We start from the raw sequence: 19,378 nt of genomic DNA, 5'->3' as shown, positions 1-19,378 counted from the left end.
TGTTTTCCTCTATTTTTTTCATTGACCGCTGAGGAAGTGTTTCTTATCTCTCCTTGCTATTCTTTGGAACTCTGCATTCAAATGGGAATATCTTTTCTTTTCTCCTTTGGTTTTCGCTTGTCTTCTTTTCACAGCTATTTGTAAGGCCTTCTCAGACAGCCATTTTGCTTTTTTTCATTTCTTTTTCGTGGGGATAGTCTTGATCCCTATCTCCTGTACAATGTCATGAACCTCCATCCATAGTTCATCAGGCACTCTGTCTATCAGTTCTAATCCCTTGAATCTATTTGTCATTTCCACTGTATAATCATAAGGGATTTGATTTAGGTCATACCTGAATGGTCTAGTGGTTTTCCCCACTTTCTTCAATTTAAGTGGAATATTATTCAACCTTAAAAAGGAACTATATTATGATACATGCTATACTATGAACAGGCCTTAAAGCCGTTATACTGAGATAAGCCAGATGTAAAGGGACAAATATTGTATGATTCCACTCATAGGAGGTACCTAGAATATTCATATCCATAGAAACAGAAAGTAGAACAGTGGTTACCAGGAATGGGGCAGCAGAGAAGGGGGGTTTATTCTTTAATGAGTACTGAGTTTCAGTATGAGATGATGAAAAGGTCTGGATATAGATGGTGGTAATGGTCACATAGTAATGTGACTGTATTTAATGCCACTGAACTGTACACTTAAAAATGATTAAAATACTAAATTCCATGTTATGAATATTTTACCACAATAAAAAGTGATAGAAAAAAAATTTTTTTTAAGAAAAAAAATGGTGGGAATGTAGATGTTGTATACATTTCTACATTTTCTTTTTTTCATTTATTGAGATATAGTAACAGTTGATTTATAGTATCATGTTAGTTTCAAGTGTTCAACATAGTGACTCAAATTTTTATAGATTATGCTCCATTTAAGATTATAGGATATTGGCTGTATTCCCTGTGCTTTTATGATACACCCTTGTAGCTTATTTATTTTATACATCATAGTTTGCCCCTCTTAGACCCCTACCCCTATCTTGCCCCTCCCCTTTTCCCTCTCCCCACTGATAATCAGTAGTTTGTTTTCTTTTTGTGAGTTTGTTCCTATTTTGTTATATTTGTTCATTTCATTCTTTTTGTTAGATTCCATGTGGAGGAAATGCTTTCAGCTCTTCACCCATGAATATGATGTTAGCTGTGGGATTATCATATATGACCCTTATTATGTTAAGGTATGTTTTATCTATATTCATTTTCTGGAGAGTTTTATCATAAATGGATGTTGAATCTTGTCATATACTTTTTCTACATCTATTGAGATGGTCATATGATTTTTATTCTTCTATTTGTTAATATGGCATAGCACATTGATTTGCAGATATTGAATCATCCTTGTATCCCTGAGCTAAATCTCTCTTGATCGTGGTATATGATCTTTTAAATATATTTTTGAAATTGGTTTGCTAATATTTTGTTGAGAACTTTTGCATCTATATTTGTTATTGATGTGTGTATGTGTTGTTATTGATATTGGCCTCTAATATTCTTTTTGCATGATTTTTGTGTAATTTTCTTATCTTTGTGGGAATTTTGTTTCAGGATGATGCTGGCACTGTATAATGAGTTGGAAGTGTTCCTTCCTCTGTAATAATTAGGGACAGTTTGAGAAGGATAGGTGTTAACTCATCTCTAAATATTTGGTATACTTCACCTGTGAAGCCAAGTGGTCCTGGACTTTTGTTTCTCGGGAGGTTTTTTAAAAAAATTATTTATTTATTTATTTATGGTTGTACTGAGTCTTTGTTGCTGTTCTCAGGCTTTCTCTAGTTGCAGCAAGTGGGGGGCTGCTCTTTGTTGCAGTGTGTGAGCTGCTCATTGTGGGGGCTTCTCCTGTTGCGGAGCACAGGCTCTAGGGCCTGGGCTTTAGTAATTGTGGCACCTGGGCTCAGGAGCCGTGGCTTGTGGGTCTTGGAGTGCAGGCTCAGGAGCTGTGGCGCACTGGCTTAGTTGCTCTGTGGCATGTGGAATCTTCCTGGACCAGGGATCAAACCCATGTTCCCTGAATTGCCAGGGAAGTCCTGCTGGGAGTTTTTAAATTATTATTTCAACTGCATTACTTCTAACTGGTCTGGTCATATTTTCTATTTCTCCCTACTTCAGTCTTGGTAGACTGTACATTTATAGGAATTCCTCTATTTCTGCTCGGCTGCCCACTTCATTGGTATATAATTGTTCTTAGTAATCACTACTGCTTCTCTGTATGTCCTGGTATTGGTTCTCCTTTTTCATTCCTGATTTTATTGTTTGAGGCCCCCTTTTTTTCTTGATGAGTCTGGCTAAAGGTTTATCAATTTTGTTTATCTTTTCAAAGAACTATTAGTTTCCTTGATCTTTTCTATTTTTTAAGTCTCCATTTCACTTATTTATGCTCTCATCTTTATGAGTTCTTTTCTCTTACTGACTTTGGGTTTTGTTCCTTTAGATGTAAGGTTCTAGTTCTTTTATGTATAAGGTTAGGTTGTTTGAGATTTTTATTGCTTCCTGAGAATTTCTGTATTTTCTAATTTTTAGAATAATGAACAGCATTACATTTATAATCAGAAAATTTTTCTATGAAAAGAGATTAAAAAAAATTTTTTTTCACATGTCTTCTAGAATGTAGCTCTGGGCCAGGTGAGGGATAAGATGTCTTTAAAAAATTATTATTCTAAGAACTTATATTCTAAGCCAAACAACACAAACAAGCATAAAAAACAGATGGAAAATTATAGCAATGGATTAAGTTTTATATAATTAAATACTGTAGCAATGGATTATGGATTAAGTACATATGTATATGTAATATACACATAAAAGTGTAAGAGAAATTGAATCATATAGCAAGACATGTGAATAGCTCATTTGGTAACTCCCAGTTATTTTGAAATATAAGGAAACTATTGCTTTCTAAAACCCCAGAAGCATTTAACTAGGAAAGTTTTAATATGGGTGGACTTTATTTTTGTAGCATGTTTTTATAGTCTAGCTACAAATTAAGGGTACTGTAGAGATCAATTTAGAGTAGATGGTGTGGAATTGGGAGACTTCAGCAGCCTTGGTCAGGCGTGGGCAGGACATTTAGTTGTTTTGAGGCCTCCTTGCTCATCTGTAAAATGAAGTGGCTGGTCTTGATAACATGTAATGTCATTTCCTGAAGTTTTACAGCACTAGAAAAGTGTGAAATAGTTGTTTAACATTAAAGTTCATTTACTAAACTAAATGCAGTTTGGTTTAGATATTTTATAATAATTACTGGAATACATATCTAGTATATTCAACTTACACCTGATAATGTTATTATTCTGTTTGCTATAGTACTGGTATTTTAAAATATGAAAAATTCAAGAAATCACAGTGAATTAATTGTTATGAAAGCAAATAGCTCCACAGTAAAACTCCAATAAACATTGGAAATTGGGTATGTTGGCTAAAAATTTACATTGTTTGTAAAGTAAAGCTGTTTGGAACTTCTATGTCCTAAAAGTTTATTTAACTTCATTTATATCAATGTAATAATACAATCTGAAGCAATTATTAACACAACTGACCACTGTCAAAATGATGGATAAAGCATTTATCTTTGATGCCCTAATGCTTGAATGCAGTCATGTCCTCTAACTTTGTTCTCTCAATATCCATTCGGGAAAAGAAATCCTATAAAATTAGCTTTACATATGGACTTAATATCTTCTTTAAACAAAATACTCTGGTACAGACCCCACCATAATTCAATTTCTCTCCCTCTTTCCCCCTTAAGTCTCTTTTCTTTGTTTCTTTGTCATCTTTATCCCACCACCTTCATCTCTCTGGGGTCCACTACCTTCCTCTGCACTATATTTCTGTTTTCTGTGTTTGGGTGGGAATTAGCAGGAAAATTAGAGAATATGGGCCACATAATAAGCAGAAGATGTTAGCTAGCTGTGGAGCAGGGAGGAAGAGCAACTTAAACTCAGCCTAGATTCTCCAAGTCAGGCTAAACCCCTCTTCTGGGTCTTGCCTTAGAAAAAAGAAAAGTAAAACCCCCCAATCCACATGCTTGTAGTTGCTAAAGAACAACTTCTTCTTCCTCCATGCCCCTACTGTTTCATAATGCAGAATCAAAGATAAAACAGGAGGGACAAAATAGGGAAAACAGCATATATAAAAGCAAAAAGTTTTAATATGTTTACCTTCTATGCGCTTATATTTTCAGTGCTACAAGTGTATCTTTATTCTGTGCATTCTGCAGAATCCATACTTTACTGAATTAATAAACCCTATGCTCATTAGGGCTTCTCAGGTGGCACTAGTGGTAAAGAACCACCTGCCAATGCTGGCGACATAAGAGACGCAGGTTCAGTCCCTAGGTTGGGAAGATCCCCTGGAGGAGGGCATGAAACACAACCCACTCCAGTATTTGTGCCTGGAGAACCCCATAGAGAGAGGAGCCTGGTGGGCTACAGCCCATAGGGTCCCAAAGGGTCGGACATTACTGAAGCAACTTAGCATGCACATGCTTACTAAGGTAAAATTTAGACCTAGGGAAGCTATACATGCTGTTTGTATAAAATATGGTTTTCTTTTTAAAATCCCTTTCATTCCAAACACTTGTTTTTCTCTGCTTTGTATATGGATCATTTTGGAGTGGTAGCAGTTATGGAAGTGGGTTAAGACGCAGAGAAATAAGCCTAATAAAGAAAAGAGAAAGTTCTCTTCTCTGCCAGGCAGTGTATATCCAACATAGCCATCATTATATACAGACACTGTGCAATCTTTGTGGTCTCATCTGAAAAGAATGACTCTAAAAGTGGCTATTTTCAGAGTTAGGGAAGGGAGAGGCCAACGCCATGGCATTGAGGGAGGGAGTTGAGGGGTGCAAAAGACCTCAGTGAGCTATGCTTACTGACCCCCTCTCTAAGGCCAAACATGCTGTCTTGGCCCAAGGCTGGCTCTGGTTTGAACTACTTTGCAGCTTAAAGCTCCGCGAAGTGAGAAATGGGTCTGTTTTTTCACTTTTGTCATCCCCAGGGTTAGTACTGAGCACGACTCAATAAATGGAAAATAAGGACTCATTGAATGGAGGAATAACTGAAATGAAGTAGATCTTTATAATTTTCCATCGGAATTAATGATTTAATCAAAGGACCATCTGCACTTATAACTTTCTTTGCTATTACATGGCTTCTAATTAATAACATTTAGTCATAAACTATTACACCTGAAAAGGACCTTGAGCTCTCTAATCTGACTTCATATTACAGATGAGAAAAAGTGACAAGAAAGTGGGAGTTTGCTCAGTAAGATCATGGGTTTCTGGACTACCACCCTAAGGCTCTTTTCACCCTGTCATGTCATGATGTTTTTAAGGTGATGATGGTAGTAAAAATGGAAACTTACTTTAAGCCTATGTTTATACCAGAACTGACCACAACTTATGCATCTATTTTGTCATCTTTTTGTGCAACAATTGTTAAAGCTGAGCTTTAATGTATATATAAAGTATCAAAACACATGCCATATCATTTATACATGTAAACATGATTGAAATAAATACACAAGCAGAGGAAGCTGTGGTAAATAATGGTGGACATTTTAAAATAAGCAAAAGAAGGGCCAAGCAATTTTACATTTGTTGATAATGATCAAGAAATGGTTTCCTATACTCTGAATTTTTCACTTCAAACAATAGGATATGACTGAAATCATAGATAACATCAAGCCAACAGCAGAGAAAGAAACTCAGTAAGATAGACTATATCTCAGAATGCTATGGTTTGAATCATGTTTAAAAAGATTTACTTAGAAGAACTTGGATGATATGTCATCGCTGTGTTCAAATGTTTACTATTAAATTACTACATTTACTCCATTTCATAAATTTTCTTTAGTTACTAGCACAGTGGAAATCAGCTTAAAATGAACATTTATTGAGAATTCATACATGAGATGTATTTCGTAAGATAAACTTGAGTCTTTTAAAAACAAGTTTTGAAGAAAATAAAGAACAAGCATTCAAAAGATATACGTTCAACATGAAATTATACAAGTGGCATGGAATTAGTTTAACAGTTTTGCTTTTCCATAAAATTTAATTGTTTAAGATGCACACTATATTTATGAATGAACTGAAATAAATTCCTAAGCTAAATTTTATTATTCAGTTTAAATTTATATAACTATATAATATAAATGATATTGCATGATATTATATATAGTTATATAAAATATAATTAGACATATGTAAGGACTGATGCTGAAGCTGAAATTCCAATACTTTGGCCACCTCATGCAAAGAGTTGACTCATTGGAAAAGACCTGGATGCTGGGAGGGATTGGGGGCAGGAGAAGGGGATGACAGAGGATGAGATGGCTGGATGGCATCACTGACTCGATGGACATGAGTTTGAGTAAGCTCCAGGAGTTGGTGATGGACAGGGAGGCTTAGCGTGCTGCGATTCATGGAGTCGCAGAAAGTCGGACACAACTGAGTGACTGAACTGAACTGAATATGTTATATATCATATAAATTCATATTTATATATTATTTGTAAATACCTAGTAAAAACAAAACAAATAATACCCTAAGGAACACAAGTGATAAAACAGATAAAACCAAATTAACCCTTAACTTGAAATGGCTATATAGACATTTCCAAGAATTTAAAGCCTTGGATTTTGTAACAATATACAGTGAATCTTAATTATTCACGTACTGTGTGTTTGCAAATTTGCTTACTTATTAGAATTTATTTGCAACCCGAAGATAATACCTGTGGGCTTTGGGAACCATTTGCAGACACGTGCAGGGCCGTGAAAAGTTTGAGTTGCCCAACACGTACATTCCCAGCTAAGCTCAACACTGTTGTCTTGTTTCAGCTCTCATACTGTAAAAAAGTGTTCTTTCTGTGGTCTAAGTGCCATGTTTTTCAACATGTTTGTGTATGTTTTTTTTTTTTTAATTGATGTTTTCACTATTTAAAATGGCCCCTGAGCATAGTTTTGAGGTGCTATCAAGTGTTCCTCAGTGCAAGAAAGTTGTGATATACTTTAAGGAGAAAATACATGGGTTAGAAAAGCTTCCTTCAGTCATGAATTATTGTTCTCTTGGTCATGAATTCTGTGTTAATGAATTAATAATATATGTTAAATAAGATGTCTTTAAACAGAAACATTTAAAATAAGGTTATATATTGATCAGTTGGCAAAAATATTATGACCAAAGAGGCTCATAGAGACCTAACCCTATATTTCCCCTAGGAGCAATGGGTTTGGTATTTGCTAATTCAGTGTTTGTGGTGACTTTAGAAAATATAACTACCATAAATTATGAGAAACAATGGGAAGACACACAGAAAACACAATTTCATTTTTTTAATGATTTCCTCCTTCAGTTCAGTTCAGTTCAGTCGCTCAGTTGTGTCTGATTCTTTGCAACCCCATGAACCACAGCACACCAGGCTTCCCTGTCTATCACCAATTCCCGGAGTCCACCCAAACCCAAGTGCATCGAGTTGGTGATGCCATCCAGCCATCTCATCCTCTGCCGTCCCATTCTCCTCCTGCCCTCAATCTTTCCCAGCATCAGGGTCTTTTCAAATGAGTCAGCTCTTCGCATCAGGTGGCCAAAGTATTGGAGTTTCAGCTTCAACATCAGTCCTTCCAATGAACACCCAGGACTGATTTCCTTCAGAATGGACTGGCTGGATCTCCTTGCAGTCCAAGGGACTCTCAAGAGTCTTCTCCAACACCACAGTCCAAAAGCATCAATTCTTTTGCGCTCAGCTTTCTTTATAGTCCAACTCTCATCCATACATGACTACTGGAAAAACCATAGCCTTGACTAGATGGACCTTGTTGGCAAAGTAATGTCTCTGCTTTTTAATATGCTGTCTAATTTGGTCATAACTTTCCTTCCAAGGAGTACGTGTCTTTTAATTTTATGGCTGCAGTCACCATCCGCAGTGATTTGAGGAATATAAAAGGAAACTCAAGATCAATCTCTAATATAAGATACAAAAATATATTTTGTTTCCTCATTGGTTATATGAAGATTTTTAAGTCTCTGGAAATTTAGAAAAATGACAGCAAAATTAGATGCCACACCCCATGGACATCTTGGATCCTCATGATCCCCTTCTTGGTGTGGGATACACAGTAAAGAGATTTTGTTGATAAGGTATTGGCAGATGGACATTCCAAGACTCCCATGGAATATTCCAGTTTCATAAAATTCTAATCTGAGAATCCCTGGATACCCCCTGAAGACAGGCTATTAGTACATCAAGTGATTATATGTTCTGTAGTCTTATAAAGAGTGGACCTTTGGTTATTTCTGTTGATCCAGAACCCCTCTAAGGACCCACATAGTGGATCTTTCATGGTAGGTCCATGCTGGAGGGATTCCTAGTCTAAATCGCTTCATCTATGCTAGTGTGAAGTACTTGCAAGACATAACAAAGAACCTACCAACTGTTATTCTAGCTTTAACCAGAATCAGGCAATTCTTGATCTCTCTGTGGATTGCTGAAATCAGGCTTTTGTTTAAATGAGATATACAATGAACCATGAGATATACAATGAACCTTTAAGGAGTATTAAGATAAACAGTATTTATTGTTGACATTTCAATTCAAGTAGTTTAAAAAGTGAAAGTATTAATATTTATCACAAAAGCATGCACTCCCTAAAGAACCATTTAATGAGTCAGAAACTACAAATATGTTAAATTAATAGGTGTAATATCAACAAAGGGATCTCACCATAACAAAAATAATAATTATTAAATTTACTTACCCCCTTTGATAAAAATAGAAACATAAAGGGTTTCTTTATTTAAAAATAAACTGTATTAAGGGAAATGAAAATGTGCTTTTGGAATCTGATCCAGATACAGTAAATGCAGATCCCTTTTGAATATACTTTGCATAAAAAAAGAAAAGAAGTTTGAATATGTTGTGAGCATCGACTGATGAAAGCACTTTTCACTTTTATAAAAACATAGCTTACTACTTTAAAATTCCAACGTATATTGGTGTTAATTTGTTTAGATCTGAAAAACAAGTGGGCGTAATGTGTCAGTTTTATGTTGAGAGTGGATGGAAGGTTCTGACTGCCATCATCAGTAGATGACTCTAGGAGTCAGGACAGGCTGAGCATGAGAAAGTCCAGAATGGTTTCCTAGCAAGAGGGAGAAGACAGAGAATCAAGGTCAGAGGGTGGGAATTTTGTGCAAGTTGAGGACAGGAAGTCAGCTCTTAAAGTTTTTGGTCATTTGATGGCTAACTCCTTGAAACCCTCTCCCCTGGTCTTTGTGACACTGTACTCTTCTGGTTCTGATATTTTACAATCCTTTTGGTTCCCATGGTTTCAAATTGACATCCATTTCCATTTTGTATTGTTTGTAATACTTAGATATTCAACTGTGTATTAGGTATTTCTACTTTGTGTCTTGTCACTCTATTCAAAACAGAAATATCACTGCTACAGTCTCCCCAGCTTACTGCTGCCTCTCGACTTATTGCCATAACATTATTTAACTTCAGTTGAAGTTGTATTTCATGTGCTTTCTCAACTCTTCCTCTCCTTCCATTTTTCATCCCTTATCAGATTCTGTAGCTTCTATTACTCTTTGCTAAAAATAGCTGCTTCCCAGGTGGCTCAGTGGTAAAGAATCTGCCTGCCAATGTAGGAGACTCAGAGACACAGGTTCTATCCCTGAGTTGGGAAGATCCCCTGGAGAAGGAAATGGCAACCCACTCTAGTATTCTTGCCTGAGAAATCCCATGGACAGGAGGGACAGAGGCAAGCTACAGTCCATGAGGTCACAAAGAGCTAGACACAACTTAGGGACTAAACACACACACACACACACACACACACGCACACACGTAGCTGCTACCCCTTCACCACTCCTTCTGCCATCATGCCATCTTTCATGTGCAATAACATTTCCTACTGGTTTTTAGCAGAAGATTCATTCTTAAAAGTTGTGCTAAAGAAAAAAAAAAGATTCCCATTATCAATCATAATCTCTAAAATGCAGCATATATTATTTAGCTTTGGGCCAGCTATAATGCGCGCTAGCAAATGACTGATAATTTTAAGATCCACTTGTCCTGGAACTCTATTTTGATACAACATTTATCAACATCTAGTCACTCACATTCCAGAAAACACACTTTGGGAAACAATGACTTGGACTATTTAAATGGCTTCTAAACTGCTCTCCTTACCTAATCTTTCTCTTTCCAATGCACCTACAGTTTCAATGATTAACTTCTCTCAAATGCATAACTGATTAAATTATTCCTTTGCTCAAAACTTTCAGTGAGTCCCCACTTATCTAAGCAGTGATTTAAGTACCAGGCTCTCCACAACATGGTACCAGTATTCCTTTCCAGTATTATCTCCCTGCCCCCCACATGACAGGATGGCATAGGAGAAAAGACAGGAACTTTGGAATCAGACCAGGTTCAAATTCCAGCTCTGTTGCTTGTTGTTGTTGTTCAGTAGTGTCTGACTATTTGCGACCCCGTGGACTGAAGCACGCCGGGCTTCCCTGTCCTTCACCATCCCCTGAACCTTGCTCAAACTTATGTCCATTGAGTTGATGATGCTATCCAACCATCTCATCCTCTGTCGTCCCCTTCTCCTCTTGCCTTCAATCCCTCCCAGCATCAGGCTCTTTTCTAGTGAGTCGGCTCTTCGCACCAGGTGTCCAAAGTATTGCCGCTTCAGCTTTAGCATCAGTCCTTCCAATGAATATTTAGGACTGATTTCCTGGTTTGATCTCCTTGATGTCCAAGGGACTCTCAAAAGTCTTCTCCAACACCACAGTTCAAAAGCATCAATTCTTTGGCACTCAGCCGTCTTTATGGTCCAACTATCACATCCATACATGACTACTGGAAAAACCATAGCTTTGATTATACGGACCTTTGTTGGCAAAGTAATGTCTCTTTTTAATACACCGTCCCTTAAAAAGTGTGAAACTATAGGCAAATCATTTATTTCTTTGAACTCTTTCTCTGCTCATCTGCACATGCAGGAAGTAATTGTGTGGATGGGAGGATGTAGTGAGACAGTATTTGTGAAAGCTTCTTGAACAACTGTAGCAAACTCTCTGCCCCCATGGGCTATAAATTTACTAGCTAGGTTGAGCCTCTTTTATGCGGTAGTCAGTGTCTGCCCATGGTAAGTGAACAATAATCTTTTAAAAGTAAGAACTCAGAATCCCACCTATTAATGTCAAAAAATGATTAATAAAGCAATTTTCTGCCTTTATTTTGGGTATTTTCTATGGTCCTGAAGGGACTGGAGCCAGTTCCCAAACATTTTAGGTGAAACTATAACACTGGCCTTTGGCTAGGTGGGGTTTGCAGGTCCCAAGAATCAATAGCAGTGCCTGGAAAGCAAATCCCTGATTCACAGGGATGAAACAAAAGCCCAATGCAAGAGCAAGAAAGCTTTACTTTTGTTAGATTTAGAAAAGCTTAAAAGTGCTTAAGATTTCACTTGAAAGTTCAACATGAACAAAATGCAAAGTCCTCAATACTCCTTCCTAAGAAGGAAAAGGGGATTTATGTTTGATGTCTGCAGCCTAAGTGCCTGGAATAGTGTCTTGCATGTATGGGATGCTCAGTTGATATAGGATGGGGGGATCCATCTTTTATATGCTCTAGTATACATATCTTAATGCTTGGAATATACAAATCTGAGTATACAGATCTTTAATAAATACTTGACTGGACTTGACTGACTAAATGTGTGGATTAAAAAAATATATACTTATTAAACCCAGCTGTGCCAGGTGTTAGTTGCAGTGCACAGGATCTTCGTTCCCTGACTAGGGATCGAACCTAGGCACCCTGTGTTGGGAGTGTGGAGTCTTAGCCACTGTACCACCAGGGAAGTCCCTAAACATGTGGATTTATAGTCAATTCAGTCAAAGGCATTTAATAATGTACCTTAAACTCAACATTGTTCCTATGTATTTCCACTTTTTAAGATATTTTAATCTATTATTTATATTATCATCATTTTTTAAAATTCCCTAATCATTCATTTATTTCTCCCCTTATAATAAGGGAGTGTCACAGCTTGAAAGTAGGTGAGGAGAGAGAAATGAAATTAGGAGATGAAATATATATATTTTAGTCAAAAAGTTAAGAGTGTATCTAAAATTTATTTGAATATATTAAATGGAATAAAGAGAAAAACAAGCTTAATTTTTTAAAAAGCTGGAAGAAGATGGAGGAAAATGAGACCTAAGTGTGTATAACATGTTTGTCAAATTTGTTTGGAAAGAATGTTACATTTTATACACTGCATTTTTCCTTCAGCACTCCAGTACTCAAGGTGTTTCTAACTATCATTCCTGTATGAGGGAAGAATAGCCAAACCCCTCCTTCACAGTTACAGGAACCAAGATCCAGCAAAGCTAATGATAGATCCAATAAAAGGTAGATTCAGAGGTAGAATCTAGGTCTCCTGAGTATTCAGGAATAAATACAGTTTGCAAGAGTAAAGTGAACCCGACACATTTAGAGAACATGAATAGTTAGGTTGAATAGGAGAGTTTGGCTGGGATGAAGGAGCATATAGAAAAAGAATAGGAAATCAGGTTAAAGAAATAAATAAGAGACAGATTACAGAGTACTGCAAGTGATAATAGTAAGAATTTAGATTTTTAGCCATAATTTTGAAATGATTTTTAAAGCCATAAAATCCTTTAAAAATAAATCTTCTTTTAGTCGCTAAGTCATACCTGACTCTTTGTGACCCCAAGGAGTGTAGCCTGCCAGGCTCCTCTGTGCATGGGAATAGCAACCCACTCCAGCATTCTTGCTTGGGAATTCCCATGGACAGAGGAGCCTGGCAGTACATGGGGTTGCAAAAGAGTCAGACACAATTTAGCAACTAAGCCACCACTACCACCAATAAGAAATCTTGTATGAGATGCCAATATATAAAACAAATTAAAAGGAAGTGGTTTCTCCAATAAAAGCTGTTCCCACTTCTTGCCCTCAACCTCCCAGGAGAAAAGTTTGAAAACTGTGGCAAAAAAAGTTTGAAAAGTCAGGAATGCAGACATGTTTGGGGCAAAGTAGTCACATAGTAAGTGGCATGGAGACCAAGTGGAGGGCCCACTGTGGAGGCAGAAAGCACAGAGCTGGGACTGGCAGGGCTGCCAGGAGGAAGGGAAGGCAAAGATGCTCGAGACAAAGAAGGAGCGGAGCACAGATGGGACTAGTTCACAGATTCACTTGGGTGGTTGTGGAAGGACAGCACAGTCACAAAACTGCCAGAGGGCAAAGGAGGAGGCTGCTGGTTTTGATTAAAGACAGTGATGTACCTTATAAAGAGTTTTCATCATTTGGACATTTCTCCTACACTGTGTGATGGTCAAAGAGAGAGAAAGCAGAACTTTTTTTCTTGTCTGGGTTTCTTCTCTTTTCAAATAGATTAAACAAAAGCCTACTGCAAGAGTCAGAAAGTTGAGCTTTATTATATTTAAAATTGTGTTTAAGTGCTTGAGATTTCACCTGAAAGCCCAATGTGAAGAAAACTACAGGTTTTGCGATGGCTTATTCCAAAAAGAAAAAAGAACCATATCCATTTTAGTAACATTTCTGTCCTTCACACAATCTAGATAGCTAGCACATTCAATTTTATCTCTAAAAACTATTTTCCCCACTGGGGAGTTAAGTGTCATGAAATGATTTACTCCAAGTACAATTATTTTCTTGTGCTTCATAAAATAAACAATGAAAGTGAAACTTGTTGAATATGTGCATCTGACTAGCTGCAGGAATTCCAAAGAGGATGATTTTGATCGAAAATAAATAACAGTTTTTGGCAAACTGAGTTTGATGAGGACAGTTTCTTCCTCCGCGTTTCTGAGACTTGTGATGCAAAGAGCTCCCGCCCTTTCCTGAGAACACAGAAAGCCTGACTCAGGCCGGCAGCTGGCCGCTCTTAAAACAGCTCCAGCCCGGCACCCTTCCCTGCTGGGGTGAGTGAGCGCCACTGCAAAGATGAAGCTGGCGAACTGGTGCTGGCTGAGCTCAACTGTCCTTGCTACATATGGTTTTTTGGTTGTGGCAAACAATGAAACAGAAGAAATTAAAGATGAAGCAGCCCAGAATGCCTGCCGGGTGAGATTAGAAAGCAGAGGGAGATGTGAGGAGGAAGGCGAATGTCCCTACCAGGTGAACCTGCCCCCGCTGACTATTCAGCTCCCCAAGCAGTTCAGCAGGATCGAGGAGGTGTTCAAAGAAGTTCAGAATCTCAAGGAAATTGTAAATAGCTTGAAGAAGACTTGCCAAGACTGCAAACTGCAGGCTGATGACAATCGAGACCCAGGAAGAAATGGATTGCTGTTACCAGGCGCAGGAGCCCCAGGAGAAACTGGGGACAGCAGAGTGAGAGAATTAGAGAGCGAGGTGAACAAACTGTCCTCTGACCTTAAGAATGCCAAGGAGGAGATCGATGTGCTTCAGGGTCGCCTGGAGAAGCTGAATCTTGTAAATATGAACAACATAGAACATTATGTTGATAGCAAAGTGGCAAACCTCACATTTGTTGTCAATAGTTTGGATGGCAAGTGTTCATCTAAGTGTCCCAGGCAAGAACAAATACAATCACTCCCAGGTATGTATAATAATGTTTTCTTATCATTTGTTGATGAATGTTATATAACTCAATAGGATCTATAAACATTAACCTGAGAAATTATGTTAAATGAAGGGCAAATTAAAAGTTAAGCCTTTTATTCATCAAGGTAGTACAAGGGAAACTATTATCTTTCTAAATGTGATCACAGAAAAGAGATAGGACATAATTACAAAAAATGTCATAATGAGTTCTGTATCCATTTTAAAGCACTTTTAAAGATCTTATTTGCTGACACCAGAGCTATACACAAACAGAAGTGGAGAGAAAGTCTTAATGTTTCAGTGACTTTAACTTACTTATCTGTTCACTGAAGTATCTGAAAACAATAGAGTTAAGGCAGTATTTGTGGTTGTACTCTGTTCTTTGCAAATCAGTTTTTTTTGTAGTTGGGTGATTGCTCCTTATACAGCAACAAGAGACCTTTGAAAGATTTTAGCAAGTAATCTGCAATTAATCCCAAACATCTAGTGGAAATAGGAGATTTTATGGATCAGATAAAAATAGTTATAAGGTTTCATGTGTGTGCAAAACTTTTTACTTTGAGACCTAGTGGCACAAAAACTATTTTATGCAGAGTTTTGGCATGCTACTAAGGAAAGGAATATCTTATTACTACTAGAATTCAAGCATATAGTAGTAGAAGCCATTCTCCCCATCCAGATTATTTGAATTAACTTTAATAAATACATGTTAAAGACCACAAACCTAACTACCCACTCTGTCCAAGAACTGCTGGCTATGGCACTGGTTCCCCCAAACCCTGGTTTTCCACATGAGCTCCTGGGACCCTTGCTGATGGTCTTCTGAAAGCCATCTCTGCATGAGTGTGACATTGAAGGGGTGTGGTGCCTGCGGCAGAGATCGCGTTCCTTTGAAAGAAGCACCTCATGCATGCTCCACTCCCAGGGAATCAACCAGTGAAGGTGTTTGGGAGTTTCAAGGACTACTGTTGCTAATACTCCCAGCAGCCTGTATCTAAACGGACCCTGCACATTGCAAGGCAGAGGTTCATGTCGTAGGTGGCATACCTGGGTGTGCATTAGATTGGTACTGCATGACAAAGTGTAATGACAAGAACAAGATTCTGCTATTTTTCTACTAAAGTTTTGGGGAACTGTCTGAATATTCTGAGTTCTAAATACACATGAATAGATAATTTGTGGCTCATAGTGGCTTGTATTAATGTATTAAACTTGCCTGATCTGGTAAGGATTTTTGTAAAAATTATTTTGGAGTAAATATCTCTAGTGGTTCCTACAGAGCCACATTATTTGATTATTGTATTTATCCTGAATGTAATCACCTATGGTTTCCTTCTAAAAACCAAACATGTGAAATGCTGAATATTTTCCTGGATAATAAATTCAGAATAAGAATATTCATATATTAGTGAAGTTTTTTTTTAACTTGAGCTTCTTTGTCAAGCAAGTAAGATAAATGGAAATGTTGATCAATGCTGTATTTTAGAATTTTAATAAATCATTTGGGATAATCTTGTAAAATGACCTGAAAGTGGAGTATATCAGCCTCTTCAGGTGAAAGGAAATAGAAGCCTGTGAGTCCTCTGCATGCATAGATTGCAATTCTAGGAGAGTTGGAATCATCTGAGTTTCAGGACTAAGGAATGAAGTGGTTACAAGGACAAGCTTTGCTCTGTCTTGGCTCTGCCATTTAAAGATCCTATGAAGTTGAGCAAACCACTGATCCTTTTTGAGCCTAAATATCCTTTTTCACCAGTAGATTAGTAATACTACCTACATCATAAAGTTCACGTGCAGATCAACTGTAAAAATGTCACCAAGTCTTTGGCAGAATCTCTAAGACACAGGCAGAGCCCTCACTAAATATCATTAAATTACTAAAACTATCACTTTTATTTCTTATTGTTATTAGTTGTTGATATTGTCAATATTATTAAACCAAGAGGGTGTTAGAGAACTTTGCCTGCTTTATAACATTAAGGTATTGTTCTGAGGCTTTAATAAGCATTTGCTAAACAGGTTCAAGTAATTTAGCCGAGCAAGGTTTCATTGTCACCGTTGATTGAATTATCAAACTGCTTTTGTGCATATCAAGAATTCTTTAGATGCTTAGTTTTTATTAACAAAATCCAATGCCTTTCTTTTTCCACTCCTTCAGTTCAACAACATCTTATATATAAAGATTGCTCTGAATACTACACTATAGGCAAAAGAAGCAGTGAGCTCTATAGAGTCACACCGGATCCCAGAAACAGTAGCTTCGAAGTTTTCTGCGACATGGAGACCATGGCGGGAGGCTGGACAGTGCTGCAAGCACGTGTTGATGGAAGCACCAACTTCACCAGAACATGGCAAGACTACAAAGTAGGCTTTGGAAACCTCAGAAGAGAATTTTGGCTGGGGAACGATAAAATCCATCTTCTGACTAAGAGTAAGGACATGATTCTAAGAATAGATCTTGAAGACTTTAATGGTGTCAAACTCTATGCCTTGTATGATCACTTTTATGTGGCCAACGAGTTTCTCAAATACCGTCTACACGTTGGTAACTATAATGGCACAGCTGGAGATGCCTTACGTTTCAGTAAACATTACAACCACGACCTGAAGTTTTTCACCACCCCGGATAGAGACAATGATCGATACCCCTCTGGGAACTGTGGGCTCTACTACAGTTCAGGCTGGTGGTTTGACGCCTGTCTTTCTGCAAACTTGAATGGCAAATATTATCACCAAAAATACAGAGGTGTCCGAAATGGGATTTTCTGGGGTACCTGGCCTGGCATAAGTGAGGCACAACCTGGTGGTTACAAGTCCTCCTTCAAAGAAGTCAAAATGATGATCAGACCCAAGCACTTTAAGCCATAAATCACAAATGCTAATTCTTCTGGGTATTCATTACCCAATAAGGCAATTAATTCCTTCAGCACTTTGGAATATGTTTCAAACTCCTTTTCCATGGCTTAAAATTTATCTCTGAGCAATGGGTTCTTATGCCACATAGCATTTGAAATAAAACTGAAAAATATGCCTTTTAAAGAAGTTCTTTGTCACTATTCTGCTGTTATCCAAATAAACACTTGCAAGCAATTGGTAATATTAAGAGTCACACATTAGACTTATAATTCTTTTAATTTCTCTTATTTAAAAAGTTTTATATTACTTATATTACTCACTCTAATTAAAAAATAATTGTTTTTTTCAGCAGGGTAGATTTTACACAAGTGACCTCTATTTTGACAGTGATTTAAACACATATTTTTCAGGCTATAATTACTTATTTGTCTCTAAATACCCTGTTCGGAGAAGGCAAGGCATCCCACTCCAGTACTCTTGCCTGGAAAATCCCATGGACGGAGGAGCCTGGTAGGCTGCAGTCCATGGGGTCGCTAAGAGTCAGACACGACTGAGTGACTTCACTTTCACTTTTCACTTTCATGCATTGGACAAGGAAATGGCAACCCACTCCAGTGTTCTTGCCTGGAGAATCCCAGGGACAGTGGAGCCCAATGGGCTGCCATCTATGGGGTCGCACAGAGTCAGACACGACTGAAGCGACTTAGCAGCAACAGCAGCAAATACCCTGTTCCTCATTATGAGATAAATTTACTCAATTTATAGCATTTATGGCATTTTAGTTTCCAAGAAAGGAGAAATATATATAATTAAACCTGCTCATGTACTGTTTGTGAAATGTAAAATTTTATCATTGAAAATATTTTAAAATGTGATAGTATAATGTCCCTCCAAAAAGCATTCAGAAAATTAATTTAACCTTAAAGACTATGATTTAAAGGTAATTCTTTTATATTTTATAACTCTTTAGATGTTTGAGCGTAAAAACTGCTTTAATATAAAAAATATCTTCCTTTGCTCTAATGCATAATAGTTTTTAATTTAAGACTGCTCACTGCTGTGTGAAACTACTGGTAAACTTCCTTTTGGAGAAGTAGGTGTGGCTAAGGCATGAAGCACTTATTTAGAGGCTAACATTCTGAAAGCCAATTTTAGATCCAAAGCATTAATATTATTAAGTGATTCACTTTACACAAAGCTAAGTTTATATGATAAATAGGTAAATCTTCATATTTATAAAAATTTCAATTTTAAATATATAGAAGAGTAGTTCAAATATATATTTCAACCCTAATTGGTGTATTGCTTACTTTGCTATTAGAAGATTCAAACACAGTTGGTTTTTTTTTAACAAAAGTAGCTAGAATGCTTATAATTCATTAATTCTAAAATGCATATTTAAAGGATTATAAAAATAATTTGTTAAATATCTCTATTGGGAATCATTTCAGAGAGAATAGCAGTATTCTACAGCATGTTTTAAAAATGCTCTAGAATAACATTTGGAAGAATATACAATACTGTATGTGAGTCATAGTTATACAGCCAAGTTTTCAAAATAAATTCACATAAATGCAGCTTTACCCATTATTTGAAAATAATTGAGAATAGCATCATTAGGTAAGAAGTTAATTTTTCAAGTATTGCCTTTTTATAGATAATTTGAATCAAAAAGCAAGACATTCTTTTAAAAATATATAATGTGCAAAGTTCAGCAAACATAATGAAAGATTACGTTATTATTAATAATTATTAAAATGCCAAAACAAGGAAAATGCAAATAGAATTAAGTGATTACCAAAATGTAAGATATCATTGTAGATTTCAACGACTTCATATCTCTCAATT

General features: G+C 36.9%; 2 protein-coding genes across 2 annotated transcripts in view; one reads left to right on the top strand and one right to left on the bottom strand.

Annotated features, from left to right (window-relative positions):
- Positions 1–19,378, bottom strand: part of CCDC146 (coiled-coil domain containing 146) — a 141,608-nt gene that overhangs the window by 71,179 nt on the left and 51,051 nt on the right. The window lies entirely within an intron of this gene.
- On the top strand, positions 13,896–17,716 carry FGL2 (fibrinogen like 2). Its single transcript, XM_005679098.3, has 2 exons — positions 13,896–14,669; positions 16,833–17,716. The coding sequence occupies exons 1-2, from the start codon at positions 14,054–14,056 to the stop codon at positions 17,540–17,542; spliced, it is 1,326 nt and encodes a 441-aa protein (XP_005679155.1). The 5' UTR covers positions 13,896–14,053; the 3' UTR covers positions 17,543–17,716.

Source organism: Capra hircus, chromosome 4, assembly GCF_001704415.2.
Source record: "Capra hircus breed San Clemente chromosome 4, ASM170441v1, whole genome shotgun sequence".
Classification (NCBI taxonomy): Eukaryota; Metazoa; Chordata; class Mammalia; order Artiodactyla; family Bovidae; genus Capra; species Capra hircus.
Note: the sequence above shows the minus strand (reverse complement) of the source record. Positions and strands in the feature narration are given on the sequence as shown.

Excerpts from the sequence above, each read along its gene's own strand:
- FGL2 (XM_005679098.3), top strand. The coding sequence starts at position 14,054 with ATGAAGCTGGCGAACTGGTGCTGGCTGAGCTCAACTGTCCTTGCTACA. Across the intron at positions 14,670-16,832 it reads ACAAATACAATCACTCCCAG|TTCAACAACATCTTATATAT; the intron begins GTATGTATAATA and ends CCACTCCTTCAG.